Below are 23,304 nucleotides of genomic sequence, written 5' to 3'. Positions count from 1 at the left end.
GCTAAATATCTTAAGTCATATAGTCTCAACTCCATTGTTGTAGAGCGAAAGGAACCCTAGAGAGAAACAACTACCCAGGTTCTGATAAAACTTTATTTATAGCCACTGAAATGTGAATTTATTATATTAATGTGTTATGAACTATTCTTAGATTTTTTTCTCCCAACCATTTAAAAAATGTAAAAGCCATTTTTAGCTCATGGGCTTTACAAAATCATGTCCCAGACCATAGTTTGGTGACTCGGGAACTTGAGAAATAAGGAAAAGAAAGAAGGCAGCTGTTGGTGCCAGGGACTTGGCAGGTTTCACCCCTAATCCAAAACCTGTCTCCCACAAACAGGTACGGCACATGCCAGGGCTACAAAAAGGACTCAGGTATACTTTTTGGCTTTGAAGCCTTTCCCATCTCCTTGGTGTTGAGAGTAAGGAGCAGGAAGAAAAGGAAAGGAAAGTTGAGAAGAGGCTGTTTTTGTTGGACTCCTGTACATGTTTTTTCCTAGTTTGATTGGGAGTAAAAGTTATCTTCCATCTTCTATTACTTTCCCCGTCTCCAACCTCCATAGTAATCATTCAAGGAAATTCTTGCATCTCTTATTTCGGTTGTGTATTTGTTTTTAGAATTCCATTGTTCATCTCTGCGTCTCATCTCTGAGAAGCTAATATCTAGTGATCTTTGCTTGAGAATCTTCTTTGCCCATGAGATGATAGTAACTAACAGTCTGTTTTGAGAAAAAAAAAATGGAAGAAAAAAGCCAAAGGCAACCAAATCTCCAGAAGGGATTTCCTGCCGGACACTGAGCAGAACGGAGCATCGGGCAAGTTACTTTAGCAGGTCAGGTTTTGACTGAAGATATATGAGCTGAGTGTCTGGATACAGGAGATTCTGATGAATGTTGGACTCCGAACAGGATACAGAGAACTTGAGGCCTACGGTTTGAGATGGGAGCCTATAGTTTCAGTAGGCACATCGGATCGCCCAGTTTGATTTTAGAGCATCTGTTAGGCCCATGGTGTTTCTGTAGAGAACACTGCCGTCCAGGTCGTGTGGATTCTGTTAGTATATTTATATAGTGTTTTTTCTCCCTCCTATGTAGGAGCTGAATTCTTTCATTACACTGTGTTGATGGACTAAAACTTACACAATTCAGGTTTCCTAGGCAGTGAATAGAGCCAGAAATATACCCTGTGATTAGCTTCTACATAACCTATTGTTCCTTAAAGTCTCCCTCCTCATTCTTCTATTAGCTCCACAAAAGCCAGAAATGAGAAAGCTCCAACGAGCCTCTCCCTCCTTCCCTGCCCCCTCAGCCTACCACAGGTGCCCCCCAGGCCGTGCTAGGGTGAGGCAGGCCAGGTGGAGACCCTTTCCCTCCTCATTTTACATAATGACAGGTGGTGGTTGTTTTTAAGCTACATCTTCTAGGTTTTGCAAGTAAATATGTTTCCTATTTCATAGCTAGACATTGTGAAGTCATTCCTGCCTGCTAATGTATGTGATAAAGTGGTTGCTCAATTGCAGAGTGTTATGTATGTGATATGTTAAAGATGTGATTATGGTCAGCATTGTGATCATTCATCTTTTCATTATCTGTGTTTTAATATTTGCCATGATCTTTCAAAAAATAGCTTTATGGGTTAATTTTATCGGTAGCATGGCAAAGCGTTCACCCAACTTTTTGGTGGCACATGTTGTCCCAAGCTGGTCAGACCAGAAACTCTCATTCCAAGGACTCCTCCGTGTTCTGATACTGAGCTGCTCACTGACCCTCTAGGCAGAGAACTTGGCTCTGATGCCTGGCTTACCCTGTCTTGCTGTGCTTAGCTGCTCAGCTCATTCATGGGCACGGGGCATTCCCCACTACAGGATTCATCCTAAAACAATAGTCAAGGGCTCCTTTATAGCAAAGCCAGGGCTAAACTCACCAAATGGGTTATTTAGCTGGTATTTGTTGTTGTTTTTCCTTCATTGCTTATGGAAACATCCACACCTTCCTACTAGTCTGGTTTGTGTGACAGCCAGCCAGGGCTCCGGTAGTCTATGATTACAAGACAAAAATGTCCCTCCAGAAAGCAGGTGCCGTTCTGCTCTCCATTGCAGGGACTGCTGTTCCGTGCCCACATTGTAAGACCTTGAGAGTTAACCAGGCAGATTTTCTGGTGAAGGTCTTAGGCTTCCCATCATATTATAGAGCGGTCAGGTCAGCTTGGGGCTTGGGAGGTTTGTCCATTTTGAATTACATATTGCAAAATGACTGTATTATTAAGTCTTACATGTTTTCTTTTGGGGGAAAGTTTGGTAAACCTACAGAACATAGAAAGTACACTGTTAGATTCCTCGTCTGGCAATTTCACCCTCTTTTTTCACCCTCTGTTCTAGTAAAACAATATTTGCATCCTGAATGACTGAAAACACACACCTACTTTTCACTCTTGTCACTCACGATACAAGGAGATGTGACACATCCCCCTTTCTTAGGAGGGGCATTTAACGAAGCTAGGCAGCAATGTCACAACCAAGGGGGCCTGGCCAAGCCAGCGGTTTGAGATGAAAACAAGAGTTTGGAGAGTCACTGACACAGAATACAGTGATTATTCAGGAGGATGCATTTCAGCAGGCTACAGGAGATAATAGGTCTGCTCTTGCTTCTCAACTGAGTTTTCTGTGTCTGCGTATATCATAGGATAGAGAAGGAGCTCTATGTTTTTTAAAACTATTTGTACAACCAAGATTGTCTTCTGACATATTATCCCTTCTGATGTCGATGACAATAACACAGCAAAAAGAATTTCAAGAAGTCATTGGGGAAACGAAAAGAAAAAAAAACCCTGCCATTTGTCTGTGAGAAAGAAACTACCATTTTGATTTAAGCTGTAATTCTGCTCAGTGTTAAAGCGAGTTTGGAACTTTTCTAATGAAAAATTTCACAAAGGATTAATTTCCATTTTCTTTTCTCATTATTGTTTGGCAGCCAAGGTTGAAGCTAGATCACGCTATCCCAAAGACCCATTTGAGTTCAAGAACACAACTCACAGTTCTCGGCTTGTGACCGAGCCAGGTGAAGGAGTTCTGGGACTCATCCCAGTTTTTAACAACTGCACCCCTCAGTTTTCTCTCTTAACATGCTAAGCTTAGGTGAAGGAAAGAGATTTCAGCATGCATTTAGCTTATGGGGCAGCAACATAGCAGAGAAAAACCATACAAAAACAATCAATAATTAAAACTCCCCTACTCCAAAACTAGCCGCTTGCTCAAGACTTCAGTCAGAAGCCCTGTTAGCTCCATGCCTTTGCATTCAAGCCACTTGCATGCCTCTTACTCTGAGTGATTCCAGTGTGAATATGACATTACTAATGACCTGCTAAGTGTGTGCAGATGTGGGTTCTCCAGATGTGGTGATTAATAAGGTAATGGAGATAGCCAGTCCTCTCATGTTTATGGATCGTTTGCCTTTTATTAGGTTTCCCAGTTTATTTGCTTTGAACTATTTTTTAACTCCAGCCAACAAACTTACCTTTAAGTGGCAAAGGGCATCATTCCCCTAAACCCTGTTGAGGAAACAGGGAAAAAGGAACATGCCTCAGGCTGGAGCTGAGCATCGGGCCCATCCCATGTCAGCACTGGACTACTTGGGAAACCCCAAAGTTAGAATTGTTGCCCCGTTTTCCTTGAAGGGCCCACATAGAGGCATGGGTAACCTTGGCACCGTGTTTGCAAGCTGGCTAGGCCAATAAAGAAAGGGATTTCTTTAAAAAAAAAAATCCAGTAAAATATATGATCATCTTGAAGTAAGCCCCAAGTTCTGGCCAGTGTTTCTGGAAGATATAGCCTTGCCTGTGCTTGAAAACAGAATGCTGGTGAAAAGTCGAGTAAAATGTTGTTACAGATGTTCGATTCTGCATTAAGGCAGTTGGAATTACTACCGCATCTTAAATCAATTTCCAGAACATTGTCTGGAGGTTATGTCATCGAAATAATGAATCCTCTTTAGTCAAGTATAAGCAAACATGTTAAAACATCATTGTAACTTTAAATAAAACGCTAGTGCAAAGCCAGGGATCTGAAGCCTCATTAGACTTGCCTGACATTTTTCTAGCACGGAGTCTTCCCAAACTGTAAAACTGTTAGATTCAGTGCCTATTAGACAAGCGAGCCCTGGGAAGTTAGAACAGCACTTTAAGTGTTATACTGAGGGATGTGCAAAAACAAGCCCTTGAATTTTATGAGTACTTGGAGACTGGATGGAGTTCAGCTCCTATAAAAATTCCACATTGGATTCCTGAACTTGTTTGTATTTTAAAGAAGCCGGCTTCCACAGCATGCTGCAAGTGAAAATGCTAGAGACAGACGTGTATTGTAATCAGCTAAAAAGCAGGCTAAACACGAACGTGTAAATGCGCCTTGGCATGAAGCAGGGGCCCATTACTTCAATACATTTGTCTTTTGTGAAAATAAGAAAATTTAAGTCTCCCTTTTAATTCCATGAAATGAAAATTGTATTTTATAGCTTAACTAAAAGTTTTCCTAGATCTGCTTTCTTTAAATATACAGAAATTGATAGAATCCATATAAGGGATAATAATTAAATATGCTTTACATTCTACTTATGAGAAAGAATTTACCACTTTTTCTCTTGTGGGATCTAAGCCATATGTAATGGTCTCCATTACACAACATTCATATATTTGAGATGGAGATATTTTCCCCCATCTCTTCAGGGAACAGATCTGCATTTCCAGGTCGTGAGTGTAGGAGGAAACCTTTGAACATGAGTTTCATTTAAGAGAACAAATCCCAGTTTAAATGCAGTATGATTATGATGGATGATCTTTCTGAGTTGCAGGGAAAATAAATAGTTTCCTTGCATAGGAGGAGGCATAACTTTAGCATCAGAATAAGGTGTCTCCCTGGAGCTGGCTAAAAGGCATTAACTTGCAACTCTTCTATCTGAAGATCATTGCAGGTAAACAAACAGTGACAAGGTGCAAGGATAATGGGCACTTAACTGAAGAGGGTTATTTATTATAGGCCTAGTACAAATGGGGAAGCAGAAGTTAAGCAAAAGAATCCAACAGAAATGCCAGTGAGAGTGACTTCTGTTCAGGTCTCAACTAATCCAGACTCACTGCATAACTGGACAAAACCATTGCAATGTCTGGTGGCCTTTATAAAGCTAGCCATAGTAGACTACGTTGTGTAGAAGACCTGGATATATTGTTCTAATCATAAGAAGGCTTGATAGAGAAGAAAAGAACTTTCACCCTCACTAGACCCACTCAGCATGCAAACACATTATTTAGTCCATCTTGCTACTTAACTAATCTAAATCACCCTAAACAGAATACAATAATCGCAAGTGGTCCATGTTAAAAGGTGACCTGGTATTGTGGTGGAGTCAGTGTAAGACTTCCTATTCCATCCTAAGATGGGAAACGTGCAAAAGTATACACACACACACACACACACAAACCCCTTTCCCCTCTCTCTCTGTCTCACTGACTTTCTACCCCATTATCACCTGGGATGCCTGGCCCCCTATCCTGTGAAAGGAAGATGAATTCAGGTCAAGCTCAGGGTGCCTGTTTGCTTGCCGAGAGATGCATATCTCCTTTAAGTGATTTTTTTCAATACCATTTATGTGGCTTGCATTTATTTCCTTTAATCTCTTAAGTGCTGTTTAGTCTCTGTGTGATTTGCTGTGGATACTCATTTCTGATAAGATGCGATATCCTCCCAGCCATGCAGTTGCTGCCTGGAGCCCTAAGTGACTGATACGGTTGCAGCCTGAGCCTGGGCCTCTGGGGGCCAGGGCTGGGGGTAGGCTGGGAGTGATATTTGCAGAGGTTTTCTTGCCTTTGTTTCTTCTGGTATTAGTCTCACCTCAAACCACATTCTTGCTCCCTTTCCATGTGTCCATCAAAATTTAGACAGTCCCAGACTGGCGGTAGAATGGGGTGTATACCAGGCATGATGCTTTGAGCAGGCTTTGAGGGTAGCTGGATTATTATAATCCCTTGGAACCAGGGATCATAATGTGCTAATTTTATTTAGGGTTTTCGGGGAAGTACAATACAGTGCATGTCCTGGCATGGGTCTTCCTGCATAATGTCAAGTAGCTGAGATGGCATTTTCTTCCCCACCTAAGACTTGTACCCCTTTAATATACGTCAAGCTTCTTTTGATGTCATCACTCTAATATTTCTCTTCTTAGATTTAAGGTAACTGCCGTGCATTCTGAGTTTTGAGGGTGCTTCCTCCAGTCTGTGTTGCCGTTGACTATAAGAATCCGGGAATCCTATTTTTCCTTCTTGACATTACAGCTTCAGCCTGAATTGTGGGGTTGGGGAGAGGAGGACTAGAATTTTGCCGCTGATGCCCTTGGGTCACAGGCTGGGCGTACGTCTGCTAATTATCAAGCAGCTCTCTGAAAAGGAGGCATGATGCAGGCTAATACATCTGTAAAGCTTATTAGTGGGTGTTTGAAGCAGTAGAGTGTGCCGTGTTGTTTGTGAGTGAAGCTTCACATTGCTTAGCGATCTGTGTGGTTTAGGCATTTGGAAAACAGCCTTTGGTTTCCAATCCCCTTTGCTGCCCTCCGCACCCCCCACCCCATTATCAGAAATACCATTCAGTGGCAACCTCCTCTTCCATCGGGGCCCTCTTCTCCCGCCAGGTCCTCTAAGCTCACAGCCCAGTCCTAATGAGTTAAGCAAGAATGCCATGCGCTCGGCCCCACGTGCCCACCCTCTTGGGAGGTGGAGAGGCAAGAGCTGAGTTGGGCTGGGGATTCTCGAGCCAGCATGCACCAGTGTTGCCAGTCCCGAAGAAACATTGCTTGTGAGGCCCTCATATCCTTGCCTCTCTCCAAGGCTGTTCCTCTGCGTGCAGGGATTTGGAACCAGTTAAATTGGTTCATTTGCAGAGCCAGCAGGCCACCAGCTATTATGCTGCTATTTCATGTACGACTTTATTTCTGATTTTGGTTATGAGAAAACCCCTTGGATTTACCCAGCAAGTAGCCAAAATCAACTCTAGGAATAATGATCCAGTATTCCCATGTCTAGCTATTTTTTATGCTGATAAATTATGATTGCTCTTCCTTCTAGTAGCAGGGCATTTATACACTGTCGCGGTTGTTTAAAGGGCATGTGCAAGTGCTGGAGTGTGGAGAGGTGACGCGTTCGCCCTCTCCTAAGCCGGCCTCTTTGGCTAACGCATTTGGCCCCTGTCGCTGGGTCCTAAAAGACAGCCGTGAATTCCTAGTGAGTGACTGAGCCGTGCGTGTGTGTCCTTTGATATCTTGCCTGTATTTCACAGTCTGCCCTCAAAGTGTTCATAATCTCATGAGCTGCCTGTATTTCCAGTTGAAGATGAGCAGCCATCGACGCTGTCACCAAAAAAAAAGCAACGGAACGGAGGCATGCGGAACTCTCCGAGCTCCTCGCCCAAGCTGATGAGGTAAGGAGAGGGCCCGTGGCTGCATGGGTGCCCCCTCCAGCGCCCTCTCCCGGGCGCCTGGCCGCTCCCCTTCCAGCCCAGGCCCGGGGCCTCCCCTCCACAGCCAGTGGCGGGGGGGGGGGGGGGGGGGGGCGGGGGCGGTCGGGGGGACGGGACCGTCAGATGGCTTCTTAAAGGCTGGAGTATTTATTCTGTCAGCTTGTCAGCAGTTAATGATAGAGCTGAAAAAATTCTGTCATGAAAAACAGTTTGAAAAGCCGTTTGAAAAATACATAGGCTTTAAAGTCGTAGCTGTCACCGTGTCCCGTCTGTGTGTAGTTCCTAAACAGCCGTGGCACTAATGACGGCAGCGACCAATCGGAGGGACGCGCGTGGTTAGTGTGCCGCCGGCAAGTCTCTTTCTGCGGGAGCCCCTCCGAGGACTGTTGTCTGCACTGAAGGCCATATGTGAGATGTATCATCACAATCGGAAATGAACCTGAAGATTACCTTCCTTTGATCCTGTCGATTGAAATCAAATTTCTGTTAATTGACTTTGACTGATAAAAAAAGTCTAATAATCCGTGGACTTGCCAAAGCAAAGTTCAAACGTACTCCAGTTGTGCTCAGGCTAAAAGCAATATTAATTATGAAATACAGTGTTTTCTCTCTCTCCCTTCTTCCTTTCTTCCTTGCTTCCCTTCTTTCTGTCTTGATGGTGGCTTCCTCTAGGAAATGGCATATGAACTCAAATTTCAAAGAGTTCTGCGGCTCCTCCTCGTGGCCTCTTTATCTTTCGTCTCTCCTTTTTGTCATCCATCTGCCAATCCCAGGACTTACTTCCTCTCACATCCTAACTCTGCAGCCCTTCAGGGAAACATGAGCCATCTCGGACTTGCACTGCTTTCCCTAAATGGTCACTCATGGCGACACCTGCCATCTTGCTGTTACTTTCTTTTCATTACCACTGTCCACGCTCTTCCCTTTGATTATTGAAATAAAATTATGGCAACTTCCCCTGCCTTCCTCTTTCCCCACACATCCATATCTTCCTGGCCCCCCCCGAGATCACCTTTCTAGGGTGTAGACCCGGGCAGCCCTTCTCCATGCCATTGAGGGCACAGGTTCTGGTGGAAAACTCACCCAGCCCCATGTACTTTTCCATTATAATCATCTCTTCCTGCTAAATGCTTCCTTAACTGGTCTCTGCCTGCCCCTTTGCTCAGTCTTGCTTGGGTGTTGCTGATTTACATGCTTGTTTACAGTTTATGAGGAGGAATAAAATGCACCAACTGCCAAGCTTCTCATTTTTATGATGCGACTTGTCATGCTAGCATTCATTTCCTACTTACTCACCTTTAGGTAATCGCCTTGTCTCATGCTAATAGTTTTATCCATTAAAACTAGAGAAAAGCCCTGGCACTTTCTTTTGCCTAAATTTAGAGAAGCAAATAAATAAATAAAGAGAAGTCTGAAAAGTCTGAAACCTTTGGAGCCACATTCCCTGTCCCTGTTTGCTATGTAAAGTATGGCTCATTTCTTTGATCTTGAGTAATAATAATTCTGAGGCGTTATACTGTTTTCATATGCTTCAAAGCTGTGTCAGAGTTTTGCTGCTTAAGGGTACTTCTTTATTCTGTTGGCCCCTGGGTACCAAGATGACAGGTCTTCTGTACAAGGTGGAAGCTTTTTTAAGTCATAGCCTTCAGCAAAACATCAAATTACCAAATCCAGGGTAACATACTTCTACACAAATGCCTTTCCTGTAGATATATTATACCATATATATTAAATACTTCAGTGTTACATGCTACATTTTATGTGCAATAGAAAGTGATGGTTTGAGGTAGCCTTGGGGGGACTTTTTTTCCACAAGCAGAAAAAAGCTAGTGTATACCATATCAAGTACGGTTTTTACAGGACTTTCTGCCCGAAGGCCTTTGTAAATAAGTAATGATCAACAGATTGTCTGTGGGTTTTTGAAAAGCATGCCTATGTCAGTTTGCATGATGGGGGAGAATTTTCAAAGTGGGTCTTGCTTTCATTGCCTGTTGGAGAGGGGCTGAGGGAGGCAGTCATCCCGGGTTGGAGCTGTCTGCTCCGTGGTACATCAGAATTGTTAAACGTGGGTCAGGCGGGGAGCTGAAACATGCCAAGTGGCACAACTTGGGTTTCTGGTGTTGGTGCCTTTAGCCTGCCCCTGTGGCCACACCGCCAGCCCCCTCCCCACCAGGGGGTCATTCGCAGCTCAGCAGGAAGGGACTGTCCCTTGACATGTCAGAAGGTCTTAGCCACTCCTCCTTCACCATGACTTTCTATGTTCCCAGTGCTCTGCGTACTGTCTGTTGTGGACCCCAGACAGGGTGCTAAGCCCTTTCTCTATTCTCCTTCACTTCCAGCGTGTGATGAAGGACCCATGGGCAGTCTGGTTTGGCTTGAATAGCTGCCACTGACAACGAGGTTGTCTGGGCCTATTTTGCTAGATCCTTCTTGTTGACGGAGAGAAAACAGAGAGGCTCAAGCAGTATATTGTGACTTCTCCAGGTCCCCCACCTTTTCAAACACTCCCTTTCTACTCTACAGAAGATGGGACTCCCAGGTCCTATTCCTTATGACTTGAAAAATCCATAAAGGAAGCTAATGACTTATTTGAAGTGGGCTTTTCGACAGGAGTTTGTGGCTTGCTGTTTGAGCAGAATCAATCATTCTGCATGTGGGCAGGTTTTAGTGGCCTATGGGCAGTGATAGGAATAGCTACAAGAGAAACCAGAGAGCCCAGAATGGGTTAGGATGGGCTTTAATTTACCACAGTGGCTTCTGCAAATAAAACAGCCTCCTGCGTGAGGATTTCTTGCAGACCATCTGCCAGCACGAAATCCTATGGGGACTCTGCACTAATGGTCTTTGTCTCCCTTTTGTTCTGGTATCAGGCTCAGTGTCACTGAGCTCTCTGCACGATCATTAGGTGAACAGCCTCATTTTGTGTGTGTGGACCCTGATGCACTACATTTCTTAGTCACCCTGACAGAAAACAACCCTCACAGCCAGACTGAGCCAAATGGCGAGTGTCTGCACCCCAGGCCTGCGTCATGCTGGATGACCTTTGGCTCCGTGCCCCCTGAGGAGGAGTGAGTTGTGGGAGCTCCCAGGCCCGTTATTTGCCTTCGTTGTTGGTCTCAATGTGGAATGGTTTAAGGAACCTTTCCTAGTTTTCCTCTGAAATCAGCAAGCTTCTGGTGCCCAGTTCTTCCTAGTTAGTGGGTTTGTGCCTTATAAGGATAGCTGTGTCTTCCTTCGATTGTAAGGCCTTGGAGGGCTTAAACAACTAAGTCAAAGCTTCTTAATTTGGGAGTCTCACAGACCCCATTGCACATCCAGTGAATGCTCTCTGAAAAGTCTCTCTAGGGGGAAAAAAGTACACTGGACCCCATTTTGACTACAGTTAAAGCAGATTCATGAATGCCCTAAATCCCTGCCCAGGTTATAATCACATTCAGTCCTTTCCACAGCCACCCTCAAGTAGTGTTCACAGATGTTTTCTGGATGCTGAGATATTTTTCCAGTGGGTGGATAGTATAGAGCAGACACTGTCCTGAGCCTTCACCCAGTATCCTCAAATAGAACCCCCAAAAGTGTGCCTCTCAGTCACCTGCTTCCATGCCTCTTCTTAGAGTGATTCCCACCTGGCAAATGTTTAGGGATAGCCTGCTATATTCAAGGTGTGCGGACGGGCTTGTGTGCGGACAGGTTTTGCGGGATGTAAAATAAGATGGATTAGAGTGGGTCTTTGTCTTCAAAACACTCAGTTTAATGTAGGAGGGAGACATGCATATATGGCAAAATGAAACAGGGACAATTGGGGATACTGACTAGCAGGAGCTATGAGAACAAAAGAGCTGCCATTACCTCTGGTTTAGGAGGCAGAGCCTGGCTGCTAAAGGAGGTTTCCTCTAACCTAGCCCTCTGTGATAAGGAGAATTCTCTATGTGTAATATCGTCTACCCTTGTTAATTGTTTACTGGGTGCTCAGTGTCATTTCAAGAGCATAATGCCTGGGAACTCCTTGAATCCTAGTGGTAACTCCATAAGAAGGAATTGCTCTTTTCCCCATTTTACAGATGGAGGCACTGAGTCACACAGCTTTCAAGTCTAATAAATCTGGTTGGTCTTCCCTAACAGGAGAGATCTGAATCCAGGCAGTTTAGCTTCCAAGCCCATAGCATTAACTCCTCCACTGTTCTGCCCAATGGAGGAAATAGGAAATGTGCTCAGGCCATAGTAAGTGGCTTGGTGTGGCTGGAGCAAGGGGTCCCTGGAGGGGTATAGCTGGAGTTGAAAGCATGAAACTGTGCTGGCACCCACTGTCAGGGGCAGTGGGGAACCCTTGCAAGTTTTTGAGAAGGCAGCTCCTTAACCTGTGTTTTAGGAGGATCACTGGTAACAGTGTAAGGAAGGGTTTAGAAGTCTCCTTCAGGGCCTCCCAGAAACATATGCTATGTAAATACTGAAGTGTAAAGTGAAGGTCCAGCCCAGCTGCAGCCTCTGCCAAGGTCCGCTGATGCTAAACCACCCTGGGTCTGCTGTTGATAGTGGACCAGCCACGGACTGCACAGTCTCCCTAGGAAGGGCACACAGCATTCTCGACACAGTCCATGTTTCACCTGTTTTCCAGGGAACTTGGATGAGATAGAGTAGCCATGGGCCCTGAGGATTTATGCCTGATGTGTTGGGTAGACAGTTTACCAGAGTTAGCCCGCAGCCGAGCTAACAAGGATACTCAATGCTACCAAAAACACAGAAATTAAATGCTGTGAGTGGAGCTTCATGTCATGAGATGCAGAAAATATTAGACATGAGTTTCATGAATAGGAGGGGAAATATGATTTGAAGAAAACAGATTGTCCTCTTGGGCATTTACTGATCATTAAGTGAAAAAAACTCCTCTGCTTGTTAAATCCCGTTCCCTCCCCCTTTGACTCATACTTTTCATGGGATCTTTTTATTGGGACTGCCAGTCTGAAAGGCTCTGGTAATAGAAAATGGCACAATGAACTGAGCCCTGTCAGGGTTGGGGACAGAACGCCACTCTCACAACCCCTTCCACTGGGCAGCATAAAGGCAGACAGGGGTGCTCAGCTAAGTAAGATCACCTCTTAATGCACAAACAGATAGCAAATGACGGGCCCCCATGGGACTGCTGAAGAAAGAAATAGTGGGTCTTATCATACCAAGGCTTGGGTGGATTTGACACAGGTTCCTGGACACATTGCATGCTCAGCAGAGGGTCATTATCCTGTCCTTTCATTTCAAGAGCATCTTGTACGCTTTCCTCTAGGACTGAAGAACATGTCAGTTCTCCCAAGCTGTCTCCCAACGTAAAGGCAGTAATTTCCTTCTTCCTCTGAGAATGGTGGCTGCCTAACAAGAGGTGACGTATGAGGTGGCAGCAGTTCTTGACTGTTTGCTTGTTAGGCAGGAAAAAATGTAAGTAGATAGGTACAAAGAAGTTGAGAAGAGCTCTAGTTTTGGCAGTGTCTCGGGCGTGGCCTGAAGGTTTTATCCAGGTGGCTCCAGGCGTGGCCGTCTGGAGGGATGGGGGCAGGAGGGTGGGCAGCCCTGTCTCAGCAGCGGTGACCCCTGCATGCGAGGGTGGAGGCAGTGTAGGAGGGTAAGGTAAGGCAGGAGCCAGAATCCAAAAGTCAGCATCTTTGCAAAAGAGCAGGAGATAATATACACCCATAAATAAAAGGCACTCCAGAATGAGGCAGGTCATTTATGATGCTGAAAACCCAAATAGGAGCTCTTTTGAGGAGACCACCTGAGACTCTCCCCAGGCTCAAATGATCTGACATTTTTGAACATTGATTTCAAGGACTTAGTTACTAACTGCCATGTTTTTTATGGAGTGGAAGAAGAGATGGGGAGGAAGGAGGATAGAGGACTGAATTGTAAGTATTGCGCTTTATAAGAACTAATAGTTCATTTGCTCTTTTATGTTTGTTTATTTGCTGATTAGCTCATGGAAATAGAGGTCAGCAAGAGAGAGTTTTTACTGTGGCGTCCCAGTGGTATTGATGCAACCCATCAAGTATTGAGATTCAACCCTTTGAGTTCCAGAGTCACAAAGAAAGTCAGGCAGGTAACCTGGATGTGCTTTTGTCCCCAGTGCTGTAATTCTCCATTTGAATAAGGAGGGCCAGGACTCAGGTGAGACATATGAGGCACCTCCTTAAACTTTATACCCATATCCCCGCTTGCATGATTTGAGTCCCGGCCTTGCTGAATAGAATCATAGCCTTCTAGTCTGTATGTTGCCAACTGCTATTAACTTTAATAGGATTGACTCAAACCACACAGTTTCTCCATCTGAGTAAATCTTTATAAGAATGGTTCTCAAAGTTTAGCATGTATTTGAATCATCTAGAGCACTTTCTTAAAGCAGAGCTTGATGCAGTAGGTTTGGGCTGAGCTCAAGAATCTGCATTTCCCTCAAGCTCCCACGTGCTGCATCAGCAGTTGGTATGGGGCTACACTTTGAGAACCACTGCTTATTTGAGTCGGAGCCGTGACAGAAGCTTGATGTGATGGGGCCCTCCTTACCAAAGTGTTCAGACTTGGCATTGGAGCACAGAATAGAGGCTTAGTTAAAAACACCTGTGTTGACCACCATTGGCTATCGAGGAGAGTCCTGCTGCTGATTGGAGCTGGCTCCAGGCACACTCCAGGCAGCCTGGCTGGTTAGAGCCATATTTCAGACCAGGATGCCTTGCTTCAAATACAGTCCCCATGAAGTGAAAAACAGTCCTAGAGCTTTGGTTGTACCCAAAACAAATTGTCACAGGGTATCAAAGGTGAATGGGCTCTCGCGGGGCACATTTTCTGATTTCCATAAAAGGTATGGTGAGTTTCCATTGACTGGTTTAAGAGTTCAGAGACTAGAGATCATTCATCAGCAACTCTTGTTAGCTGGTTGTTTATTGAACATATACTGTGTCCTCTGCTGGGTTTCTGAAATACACCAAAGAGTAAAATGGGAGTTCCCTGCTCTCAAGAAGCTCACCATCTAATGGATGAACCAGACATTCAAATTACTATCCTTGAAAAAGCATCTCTCACTCCTGTAGGAGCTCCTAGGAGGAGAAAACCATCTCTGTGGTTCTCAAAAAGGACAGCTTCAAGGGGAACACTTGAAGTAAACTTTAAAACCTCAGAAATGTCCTAATAGCCCTGCTATGGTGCCTGACTTATAATAAATCCTCAATAAATTAGTATTTGCCACTTGGATGAAAAACCTGCAGAAGGATGAGAAATTCACCCACATTTTAGTCTCACATTCCCCAGGGGGACCACAGCAGGGTGGGCCTTAACCTAAATGGGGGGCTTGTCCCCACAGGAGAGGCCTTCTGTGATGAGAAGTGAGGTCTCAAAGATCAAGCAAGGAAGAGGCTGAGGTTTTAAAACCATTTTGTAACTTTCCTCCTTAATAACTTTTTTTTGGTTTGTTTACTTGGACTTTAGTGTAAATTTCTGAAGTCCAGTGTTGAACCCAGTGCCACAGGAAAAAACTGGGCCTTGCTGTACCTGACCAAAGGGGAACTGTGCTCTTTAAAATGTGATAGTGGCCTCCTCGCAGCAGGTTCACAGGAAAAGGGATTTGTGGTTCTGCTTTAGGCAGTTGTCTTCAAGGCAAGCTTTTTGTGTTTCTGCTATAGCAGGGCATTTAGTTCACTTCCTGAGATTAATTGATGGCAAATGTCTTTCCTTGCTCTGCAAACCCTCAAAACAATGATCTTTTATTCTTTATTTGAAGGCAGGCATGCTTAATTTCTAGCTGTGGACTTGGGAGGTGTGAGCAGAGATTTGAGAAGCAACGGTGAGAAAAATTTAAGTCAGTGGGGCTCCTCAGTTGTTATAAAAATGCAGATATTCCTAAATGGAGCCGTTATTTATTGGGATGTGGCAAAAGCTTGCCCAGCCTCAATTGATTATGGAGGCTGTGCTTAGCATAGTGTCTTGGCAAGGGCTCATGGGATAATTTTCTATTGATTATTCCCACGGGCTATGCATCTTGTACATGCTAATCATGCTGACCTCCCTGTCTTTGCAGCTTAGGGCACTGTGGCTTGGAGCGCTGCAGTGGTCCAGCTGCCTCTGGTCAGCGGGAGGAGGTGGGATGGACGCCTCTGAGCTTCCATCAAGGAGATCTTTCTGTTCCAAGCCATGCATCTCCTCTCACTATCTGTGCCACATTAGCCATGTTACTTATCCACTCTGTTTCCCCTGCCTACAAATGGGTAATAATGGCAGCAATTACCTACAAGTATTATCATGAGGAGTCAATATAAAATGTAGGCAAGTTTTAGCTAGCAACATTTATAAGGGTGTAACTCATGGTGGTTGTCCATCATAGTATTAGTGTAGTAGTAGTAACTGCATCTTTCTTATTGAACTGCTCTACCTTTACTCTCTCCTTTCACCATTATAACAGGTACAGTCCATGAGTGGGTTCTAAGCAAAGTATAAAGAATGATAATAATAATGGTGGTTAACACTTATTGAGGGCATGCTGTATGTCAGGTTCTAGGCTAAGTGCATGACAGGTCTTTACTCGTGTAATCCTCAAGTTGAATCCGTTTATTAATGGCGATGATTTTTACAGATGAAGAAATTGAGGTGAGATACAATGTAGCAAGTATTAGATGAGCGAAGAGTTGAAGATGGGCATTTTGATTCTGGAGCCAGCAGTGGCCCTTCTGGAGCTGCTATGCTGTATAGTCACTAAGGACATAGGTGGTTTCCTGCCCTCAGTGCTATCCACTCCCAAAACATTCCATTTGATAAAAGACTCTTGCTTCAAATGAACAATTAACTGGCTAGTGCCCAGCCTTTCTCTTTTCTTTGTGTTGGGCTGTCATAGGTATGGATCCTCAAATGTGGGTATAAGTTAAAGGCCAGCGAGAAGATGGCAAAGCAGCTCTAATTGTGTATGTGTGTGGGGGTAGGATGGTGCAGGGGAGGGGAGGGATGCTGGCCCAAACTCTTTGAATAAGATATTGTGTGTTTCTGGTGTTACATTCCTAAACTTGCGGCAGGATGCTTTTCTCTATGAAATGAACAGGTGAGACCAAGGTGCAAGAAAGGCAGTGGGAAGGACACTCCACTCAGTGGAGTGATGTTTGATACAGTTTTTATTCAAGGTGCCCGTTTTTATTCAGGCTGGATTGTTGTATTAGTGTCCGAGCGCTACCACAGCAGAGTAGCATATACTGGTGTCTCAAACAATAGAAATATATTTTCTCACAGTTCTGGAGGTTGGAAGTCCAAATCAAGGTGTCAGTAGGGTCAGTTCCTTCTGAGGCCATGAAGGAAGGATCTGTTCCAGGCTTCTGACCCTGACTTGTAGAAGGCCGTCTTCTCCCTGTGTCTTCACGTGGCCTTCCTTCTGTACATGTCTGTGACCTAATTTCCTCTTCTTATAAGGACACCAGTCATATGGGATTAGGGTCCACACTAATGACCTAATTTAACTTAATTACCTCTTTAAAGACCATATCCCAAAATAAAGACATTCTGAGGTACTGGGAGTTAGGACTTCCACATGCAGACTTTGTGGGGACACAGTTCTGCCTGTAACAGCATACAGCAGATACACCTCACCTCACAGATTTTCTGTTACCCTAAAATAAGCCATGCACATTGGCTAAGTGGTAAATGACAGATGAGCCTTGAATTAATTGTACATTTTAGGGGAGTTGGTGTTAGTTTGTGAATTGAAGAAATGCATAAAATAATTAAGATATGAAAGGCAATATCCAGTATTGGTCTTTGGTTCCAACTAAGCGGTCTTTGAGGAGTTGTCTGCGAGCCTTTTCTTCTTCCTCATTTTGTAAACCAGTGATTTGGGGACACTTGGTTCAGGGAGGTTTCTGAAGGTCTTCATTTCCATGGCAACAATGGCTTGATTCTTCTCCTGGGCCACCCCTGACCACAGAAGTGCTGGTTATTGTGCTCAGAGGCAAACGCTTGGACTTCTTCTATTGACATAAACTCCGTAAACTTCATTTTAGCAGCGTAAGTTCCTGTGGACAATCGATGCTTCACTCATCACCTGGGTCAGAGATCCCTTGGCAGCATAAGCTAAACTAAGGCACTTGAATTCACTACAGGAACAGGCATGGAAATGAGATTTATCCTGTCTGCCCAAAGTACTTAGAGACTCTCGTGTTGCCGGAATGAATCATGTTCCACGTTTCCTCCCTGACAGTGACATCCAGTGACTGAGGAACAGCTCTAGCCTTTAATGGAAGGATGAAGTCATCTGTCTTCAGTCCTTCTCCTCTCATCTGCTCCACCAACTTTTCTTCACTTGCTCAGTGCCCTCTGGCCTTTCGATGTCCAGCAGTGGCCTGTTATTTCCAGACTCCTTCCAGCCATCTCTCTGTCAGTGCAGAAGAGTGCTTCAAACCTGAAAGGTCTTCTAGGCTCACCCAGCATTTATCATGAAATCCCCTCTATATCCCAGCTCTTCTGGAATGTCTCAAACGGTGAGAAATCCACTGCTTTGGGAAGCATCTCATGTCATTTTTTTAAAAAGCTTCCATTTTTATAACATTCTTCCTTTTTTGGAAACATGAGTTTCGTTCCATTTAAATCCCACACATGGTTCCTAGTATGCTCTCGATCAATCACACTCAGTCAGGTGAACTCACCTTGCACTTGACTGCCACTGCACTTCGAAGGACAGCTGGTGTGCCTGGCCTGAGTTGTATACTCCTCCTGTTAGGCAGGATGTAGCCAGTGTGTCAGCCATGGTTTTGGGTGCCATTCTCTGGCTCATGGGGGCCTCACTTCTCTGAGTGGGTCCTAATGGCCCTAGTGGATCAACATCAATATGCTGAGATGCCTCCTCACCTTTCAGGGATGATATCAAATGTTACCTTCTCTGCAAAGCCATCCTTGTTGTTTCTCCAAATACCAGGCAATTAGCTTCCTTCTTGGTGTTCTCATACCACCTTATACATTACTTTGCTGTCACACTTACTATGGTGTATCACAATTATTTATTGACATTTTCTCTCTTTTTCTATATCATGACCCTCTCTCTTTGACTAGGGACTGTGTCCTTATCATTACAGTATCCTCCAAACAGAGGATTTGTGTTTATTGGTTGCTTTGATGATTCAAGGAGTTAAAGAGTTCAGACCCAAGGTACCATAACTGGTCAGAAAAGGAAGTATCTTTGTTTGGAGAGATTTTTAACTGTCCTCAGATCAGACCCTTTGAGGAAAGTCCTGGATGACTCCTATTTAAATTATCCAGACCAGGCTATATGAAAGATATGAAAGGCAATATCCAGTATTGGTCTTTGGTTCCAACTAAGTGGTCTTTGAGGAGTTGTCAGCGAGCCTTTGAAAGTGGTCTTCTTCCTCATTTTGTAAACCAGTGATTTGGGGACACTTGGTTCAGGGAGGTTTCTGAAGGTCTTCATTACCATGGCAACAATGGCTTGATTCTTTCCCTGGGCCTCCCCTGACCACAGCATTGCTGGTTATTGTGCTCAGTGGCAAACACTTGGACTTCTTGTATTGACATAAACTCCGTAAACCTCAGTTTATGGAGAGTACGGAGTGCAATATGGCATACCACTGAGACTTCTCAGGTGCTTCTGAATAGTCCAGCAGAAATCATGGCTTGTAGCCCTCATGTCAAATTATGCCTGGTTTCCCCAAACCCTCACCTTAGTTAATGAGGCTTGACATGAAAAAGTTGTCTTTTTCCTCTCATTAAGGGATGATTGATCTTCAGCTTTGTTTCTTTTATTTTCTAAGGTGAGGGTTGGAGGCTCTTGTTACCAAGGAATGACTCCTTCCCAAAAAGATAGGTAACCAAAATGTATGGACCTCTCTCCCAAAGCACGTATTTTCTAAAGGGAATTTGGGCCAGCTTGCTGTATCATTTGCTTTCTTGCTCATGCTATGTGACCATAGTCCTGGATATCTTTTAAATTTTGAATGTATTAGGAGCAGGTCTCAGACCTTTTTGAGACAATACTTCCTCCTTAACCAAAAAACAGAGCAAGAGAATTTGAACCTGGCTTCAGTCTAAATTTACTAAGATTCTTTTGCAACTAAAATATGTCCTAGCACTGGGAAGAGTTCATTCCAGTCATTTTTGCAAACCTCTTCTCTATGGTGTTCCTGTCCACCCACTAACCAAGATGGATATCAGCAAAACTATTCATTAATAATTCCTCAAGGACAAAAACATAAAAAATTTCCTCTTGTCCCAGTCTGTGACCAGTTCTTAGGAGCAATGCCTTTTCATTTTAGCATTTTTGGCCAAGTTCAGTATTTGAAAGGTGGTCAGGTGGTTTATAACACCTTGAGCCCTCCCAACAACTCAGCTACTGAGATGCTATTCCCCAGTGGATTGTTCTTCTCCTTTTAAGGTCAGACATATCTGACAGTTCCTGTAGTAATCTAGCATGCTTATTGAAGATAACTTTGCAGGATTGCCCCACGTGGTATTTGTAATTTGGTATTGCCTAAAAGCAAATTCTGAGGGATAGATAAATGCTGTGAGAGTTTCACCATCTTAAGTGGAGGTAGAAGGCAGACTGGAAGGGTCATGGCAGATGTCCCAAAAGCTTAATTATAGGTCTGTGGACCATGGAGGAGGGATTGCAGTCCTACTCTCTGTGTTCCAAATATATAAATGAGAAGCATCAGAGACATTTCAAAGGAGAAATGCTAAAAACTAAACATAGGTTACCCTTTGATATTTGCAATAGATAATCTAAAAGGTAAAATCATTTTATAATAGATTTTTGGAATTTGAATCTATTTGTATTTTCTCTCTTAAATTGACAGTAGTAATCAGGGAGGACAGCTCTGCTGCGAGGCTAGCTAGGTATACCTGGGACGTTGTCCTAATTATATGTAGTCAGTGTTGTGGAAGTCCAGATGGCCTTCCCTAAAACTGAGGTATATAAGCACTCTCAGATAGAATCTGGGCAATGGATATGGCCCAAGATGCAGAAGTGTATTTCACATGCTGTAAGCTTGTTAGACTTGCCTGATTCTATTGTGATTCTTAGGGGTATTGGTGAGGTTCTACCACCCCACTGGAGGGGAGGCCTCAGTGGAAACATTTTCCTTTTCCACCAGTAAACAAGGCAAGAGAGGGTGAATGTAGCCCTGAGAATTCAAGACAAGTTTATTAAGATGCATTTAAGCTTGAGGCTCTCATCCAAGGAACACTGTACTTGGGAGGTGGGGGGAATCGTCATCAGACAGTTCGTGCAAATACAGTTGTCAAGGCCAGGAGAGAGGGTGTTGGTTAGTATTGAAATCATGTATTCCAGATGTGGGCATTTGGTAGTCAGTCTGCTCTGAAGTGACATGCTGCTGAATCTTTAAAGGGCTTCAGCCAGGGAGAGCAAAATCTGATTGGGCAAATTGCTAAAATATTTAAAGTGCAGCCTGTTAAAGCTTTTACTGTGAAGAGCATCACGTCACAAGTTGTAGTCAGAAAGAGCAAGTAATTGGCTTTCCATCCTCGTGCCAGTCAGTCAGCATGAGTCTCTATTCCCATTTCTTCCTCTTCATTGCCAAAGCTAATAACAACCCTTTGAGTGGTGTGTGTGTGTGTGTGTGTGTATGTGAGAGAGAGAGAGAGAGATTGAATAGCTGGTAAAAATGAGAGTAAGGATGAGATCTCCATAAACAGATTGGCTAAATCCACAAAAAGATGTGAAAGCCATTTTAGGAAACAGGCAATAGGAGAGAAAGGCAGAATTATTACCTGACAGAGGTCACCTGCACTTCCAGGAGGTGGTAGTGGTTTGGGGCAGTTGTTCAGAGGATGGGTTCTGCTAGAAGAATGGCTTTCAAGTGACACAACCACTTCTTCTGCATCTTTGATCTCCTCTGAGATGTAACTCAGGGGGCACTTCCCATTCATAATTTATTACATTTATCCACTTAGGTTTTCGTGTCCTTTTCTCCCCAGGCATGACCCCTTGTTAATTCCTGGCAATGATCAGATTGACAATATGGACTCCAACGTGAAGAAGTATGACTCTACCGGGATGTTTCACTGGTGTGCACCCAGGGAGATAGAGAAAGTCATCCTGGTGAGCGGGGAACCACGGAAACCATGCCATCCGCTTCTGTCCTAAGCCACGTTTGCTAGGAATGGGGTTTTCCTACCTAGATGGTGGAAGGTTACAGTCCCTGGTCCTAATTATTTTTGATAATTAAAATTCAGGACACATAGTGAAGCAGCTAGAACTCTCATCAGAACATGAACCAAGAGTGGAATTTTCAATCTCTGCAAATATTTACTGGCTCATTACAATAGGGGGTAATCACTTACTATGTGGAAGGCATTGTGGAAGGCAGGCTGTACCATAATTCCTCTGCATGAGGCTCTGGGGCCAGAGCTTGCTTGATCTTGGGCCAATCACTTAACCTCTTTGACCTCTTTGCACTTCAGTTCTCTTATCTGTAAGAAGAGATGAGAGTGACCCTGACTCATAGGGTTTTAGTGAGGATTGAAAGCTAAAACACATGACTCAATAAAGTTACTTATTATTATTATTATCAAATGCCATGAAGATATCAGAATGCTACCTGTATTGTTATTTGTTTATAACAATGTCTTGCATATTGTGATCCTCCTTAGCACATGATGTAGACAGTACTCTTGCTGAGGATGACAGAGATGCACCGTAGTTGCCCTTCAGAAAGGCAGGCGCTCAGAGCCCTGTTCTATGGTCTCCTCACCTCTGTAGCAGCAGTGGGCTTCTTGCCATCTGTCCCAGCAATGTCAGCATGGAAAACAATACGTTCTGCTTTTTAAACTTGTCTGATTAACAGTGTTACACTTTAATGCCTACATCAGCTTACCTACAGTTTATTGTCTTGTTAATCCATGAAAAATGGATTAATGATCAGGAAGTTCAGATGGAAGGGTCCTTTCTCCCTTGTGCCTTCCATCCCCAGATTTCTGTGGCCTGCTCCTTTATGCCAGCCAGGAAAATCCTATCATCTGATGTCATGACCACACTCCCTAAGAGAGGATGGCTCCAGCTCCTCAGAATGGCTTTGGACACTGATCCACTAGATGTTTCTCTGTGTTTTATCTGAATGTGTGTGTGTGTGTGTGTGTGTGTGTGTGTGTGTGTGTGTGTGTTCTCATCTTAATTAGAATCAGACATTAAGAGCCAATACAGCCTTGTGCTGGAGGCTGTCTTAGAGGTGTGAAAGTTGCAGACAAGAGGCAGAAAGCTAGAATTCTCAGGAAATAGCCATTGCTCCACTAACCAGAAGTGCCAATAGCTCCCATCACGAAACTGCTGCCTGTATGTACATCCTGAGGTTGTATACATCACACTTGTGCTCTGGTGATCTAAACTTTGCTTGGTGTTACCCTCCTGGGGCAGGTCCAAAACTGGGTGCCATTATCTGGAGACCAGGGTTTTAACAACTTCCTAGATATGCCTAAGGAGTGTATGACTAACTGACATCCAAAGTCCTCTTCCAGCATGAAAGAGTTTAAGGAGGTACATTACTAGTTGTCTCATCTGAAAAGTAGCATCACTTAACAAAACCTTTAGAACAAGAGAATATGTGCTAGGCACTATTCTCCTTGCTGGGGGTACAAACCCTGACAATGACCACTTTTATAGAGCCTGTATTCTAGGGGGAGCAAAGAAGATATCTTCAGGTAGACAAATGAATGTGTAATAACATTTCAGAGATTGATAAAGTGCTGTGAAGAAAATAAAGCAGGGTCATGGGCTACAGGGAGCCTGGGGAGTGCTATTCAGACAGTGTAGTCCAAGAAGCCTTCTTGAAAGTAACATT

The 23,304-nt window shown here is 44.0% G+C and overlaps 1 protein-coding gene across 28 annotated transcripts in view; it reads left to right on the top strand.

Annotated features, from left to right (window-relative positions):
* Nucleotides 1-23,304, top strand: part of KCNMA1 (potassium calcium-activated channel subfamily M alpha 1) — a 702,509-nt gene that overhangs the window by 606,791 nt on the left and 72,414 nt on the right. For 17 of the 28 annotated variants that reach the window (XM_057506055.1, XM_057506052.1, XM_036928540.2 and 14 more), the window contains 2 exons: nt 7,363-7,456; nt 21,446-21,569. In XM_057506055.1, coding sequence (XP_057362038.1) covers nt 7,363-7,456; nt 21,446-21,569 — 218 coding nt within the window. Of the gene's footprint in view, nt 1-2,969; nt 3,057-7,362; nt 7,457-7,774; nt 9,018-21,445; nt 21,570-23,304 lie in introns of those variants that run through there. The other 11 variants (XM_057506035.1, XM_057506036.1, XM_057506039.1 and 8 more) reach the window with 4 other exon arrangements.

Source organism: Manis pentadactyla, chromosome 8 (assembly GCF_030020395.1).
Source record: "Manis pentadactyla isolate mManPen7 chromosome 8, mManPen7.hap1, whole genome shotgun sequence".
In the NCBI taxonomy this organism is placed as follows: Eukaryota; Metazoa; Chordata; class Mammalia; order Pholidota; family Manidae; genus Manis; species Manis pentadactyla.
The sequence above is the reverse complement of the archived record's forward strand: the minus strand, read 5'-3'. Positions and strand labels throughout refer to the sequence as shown.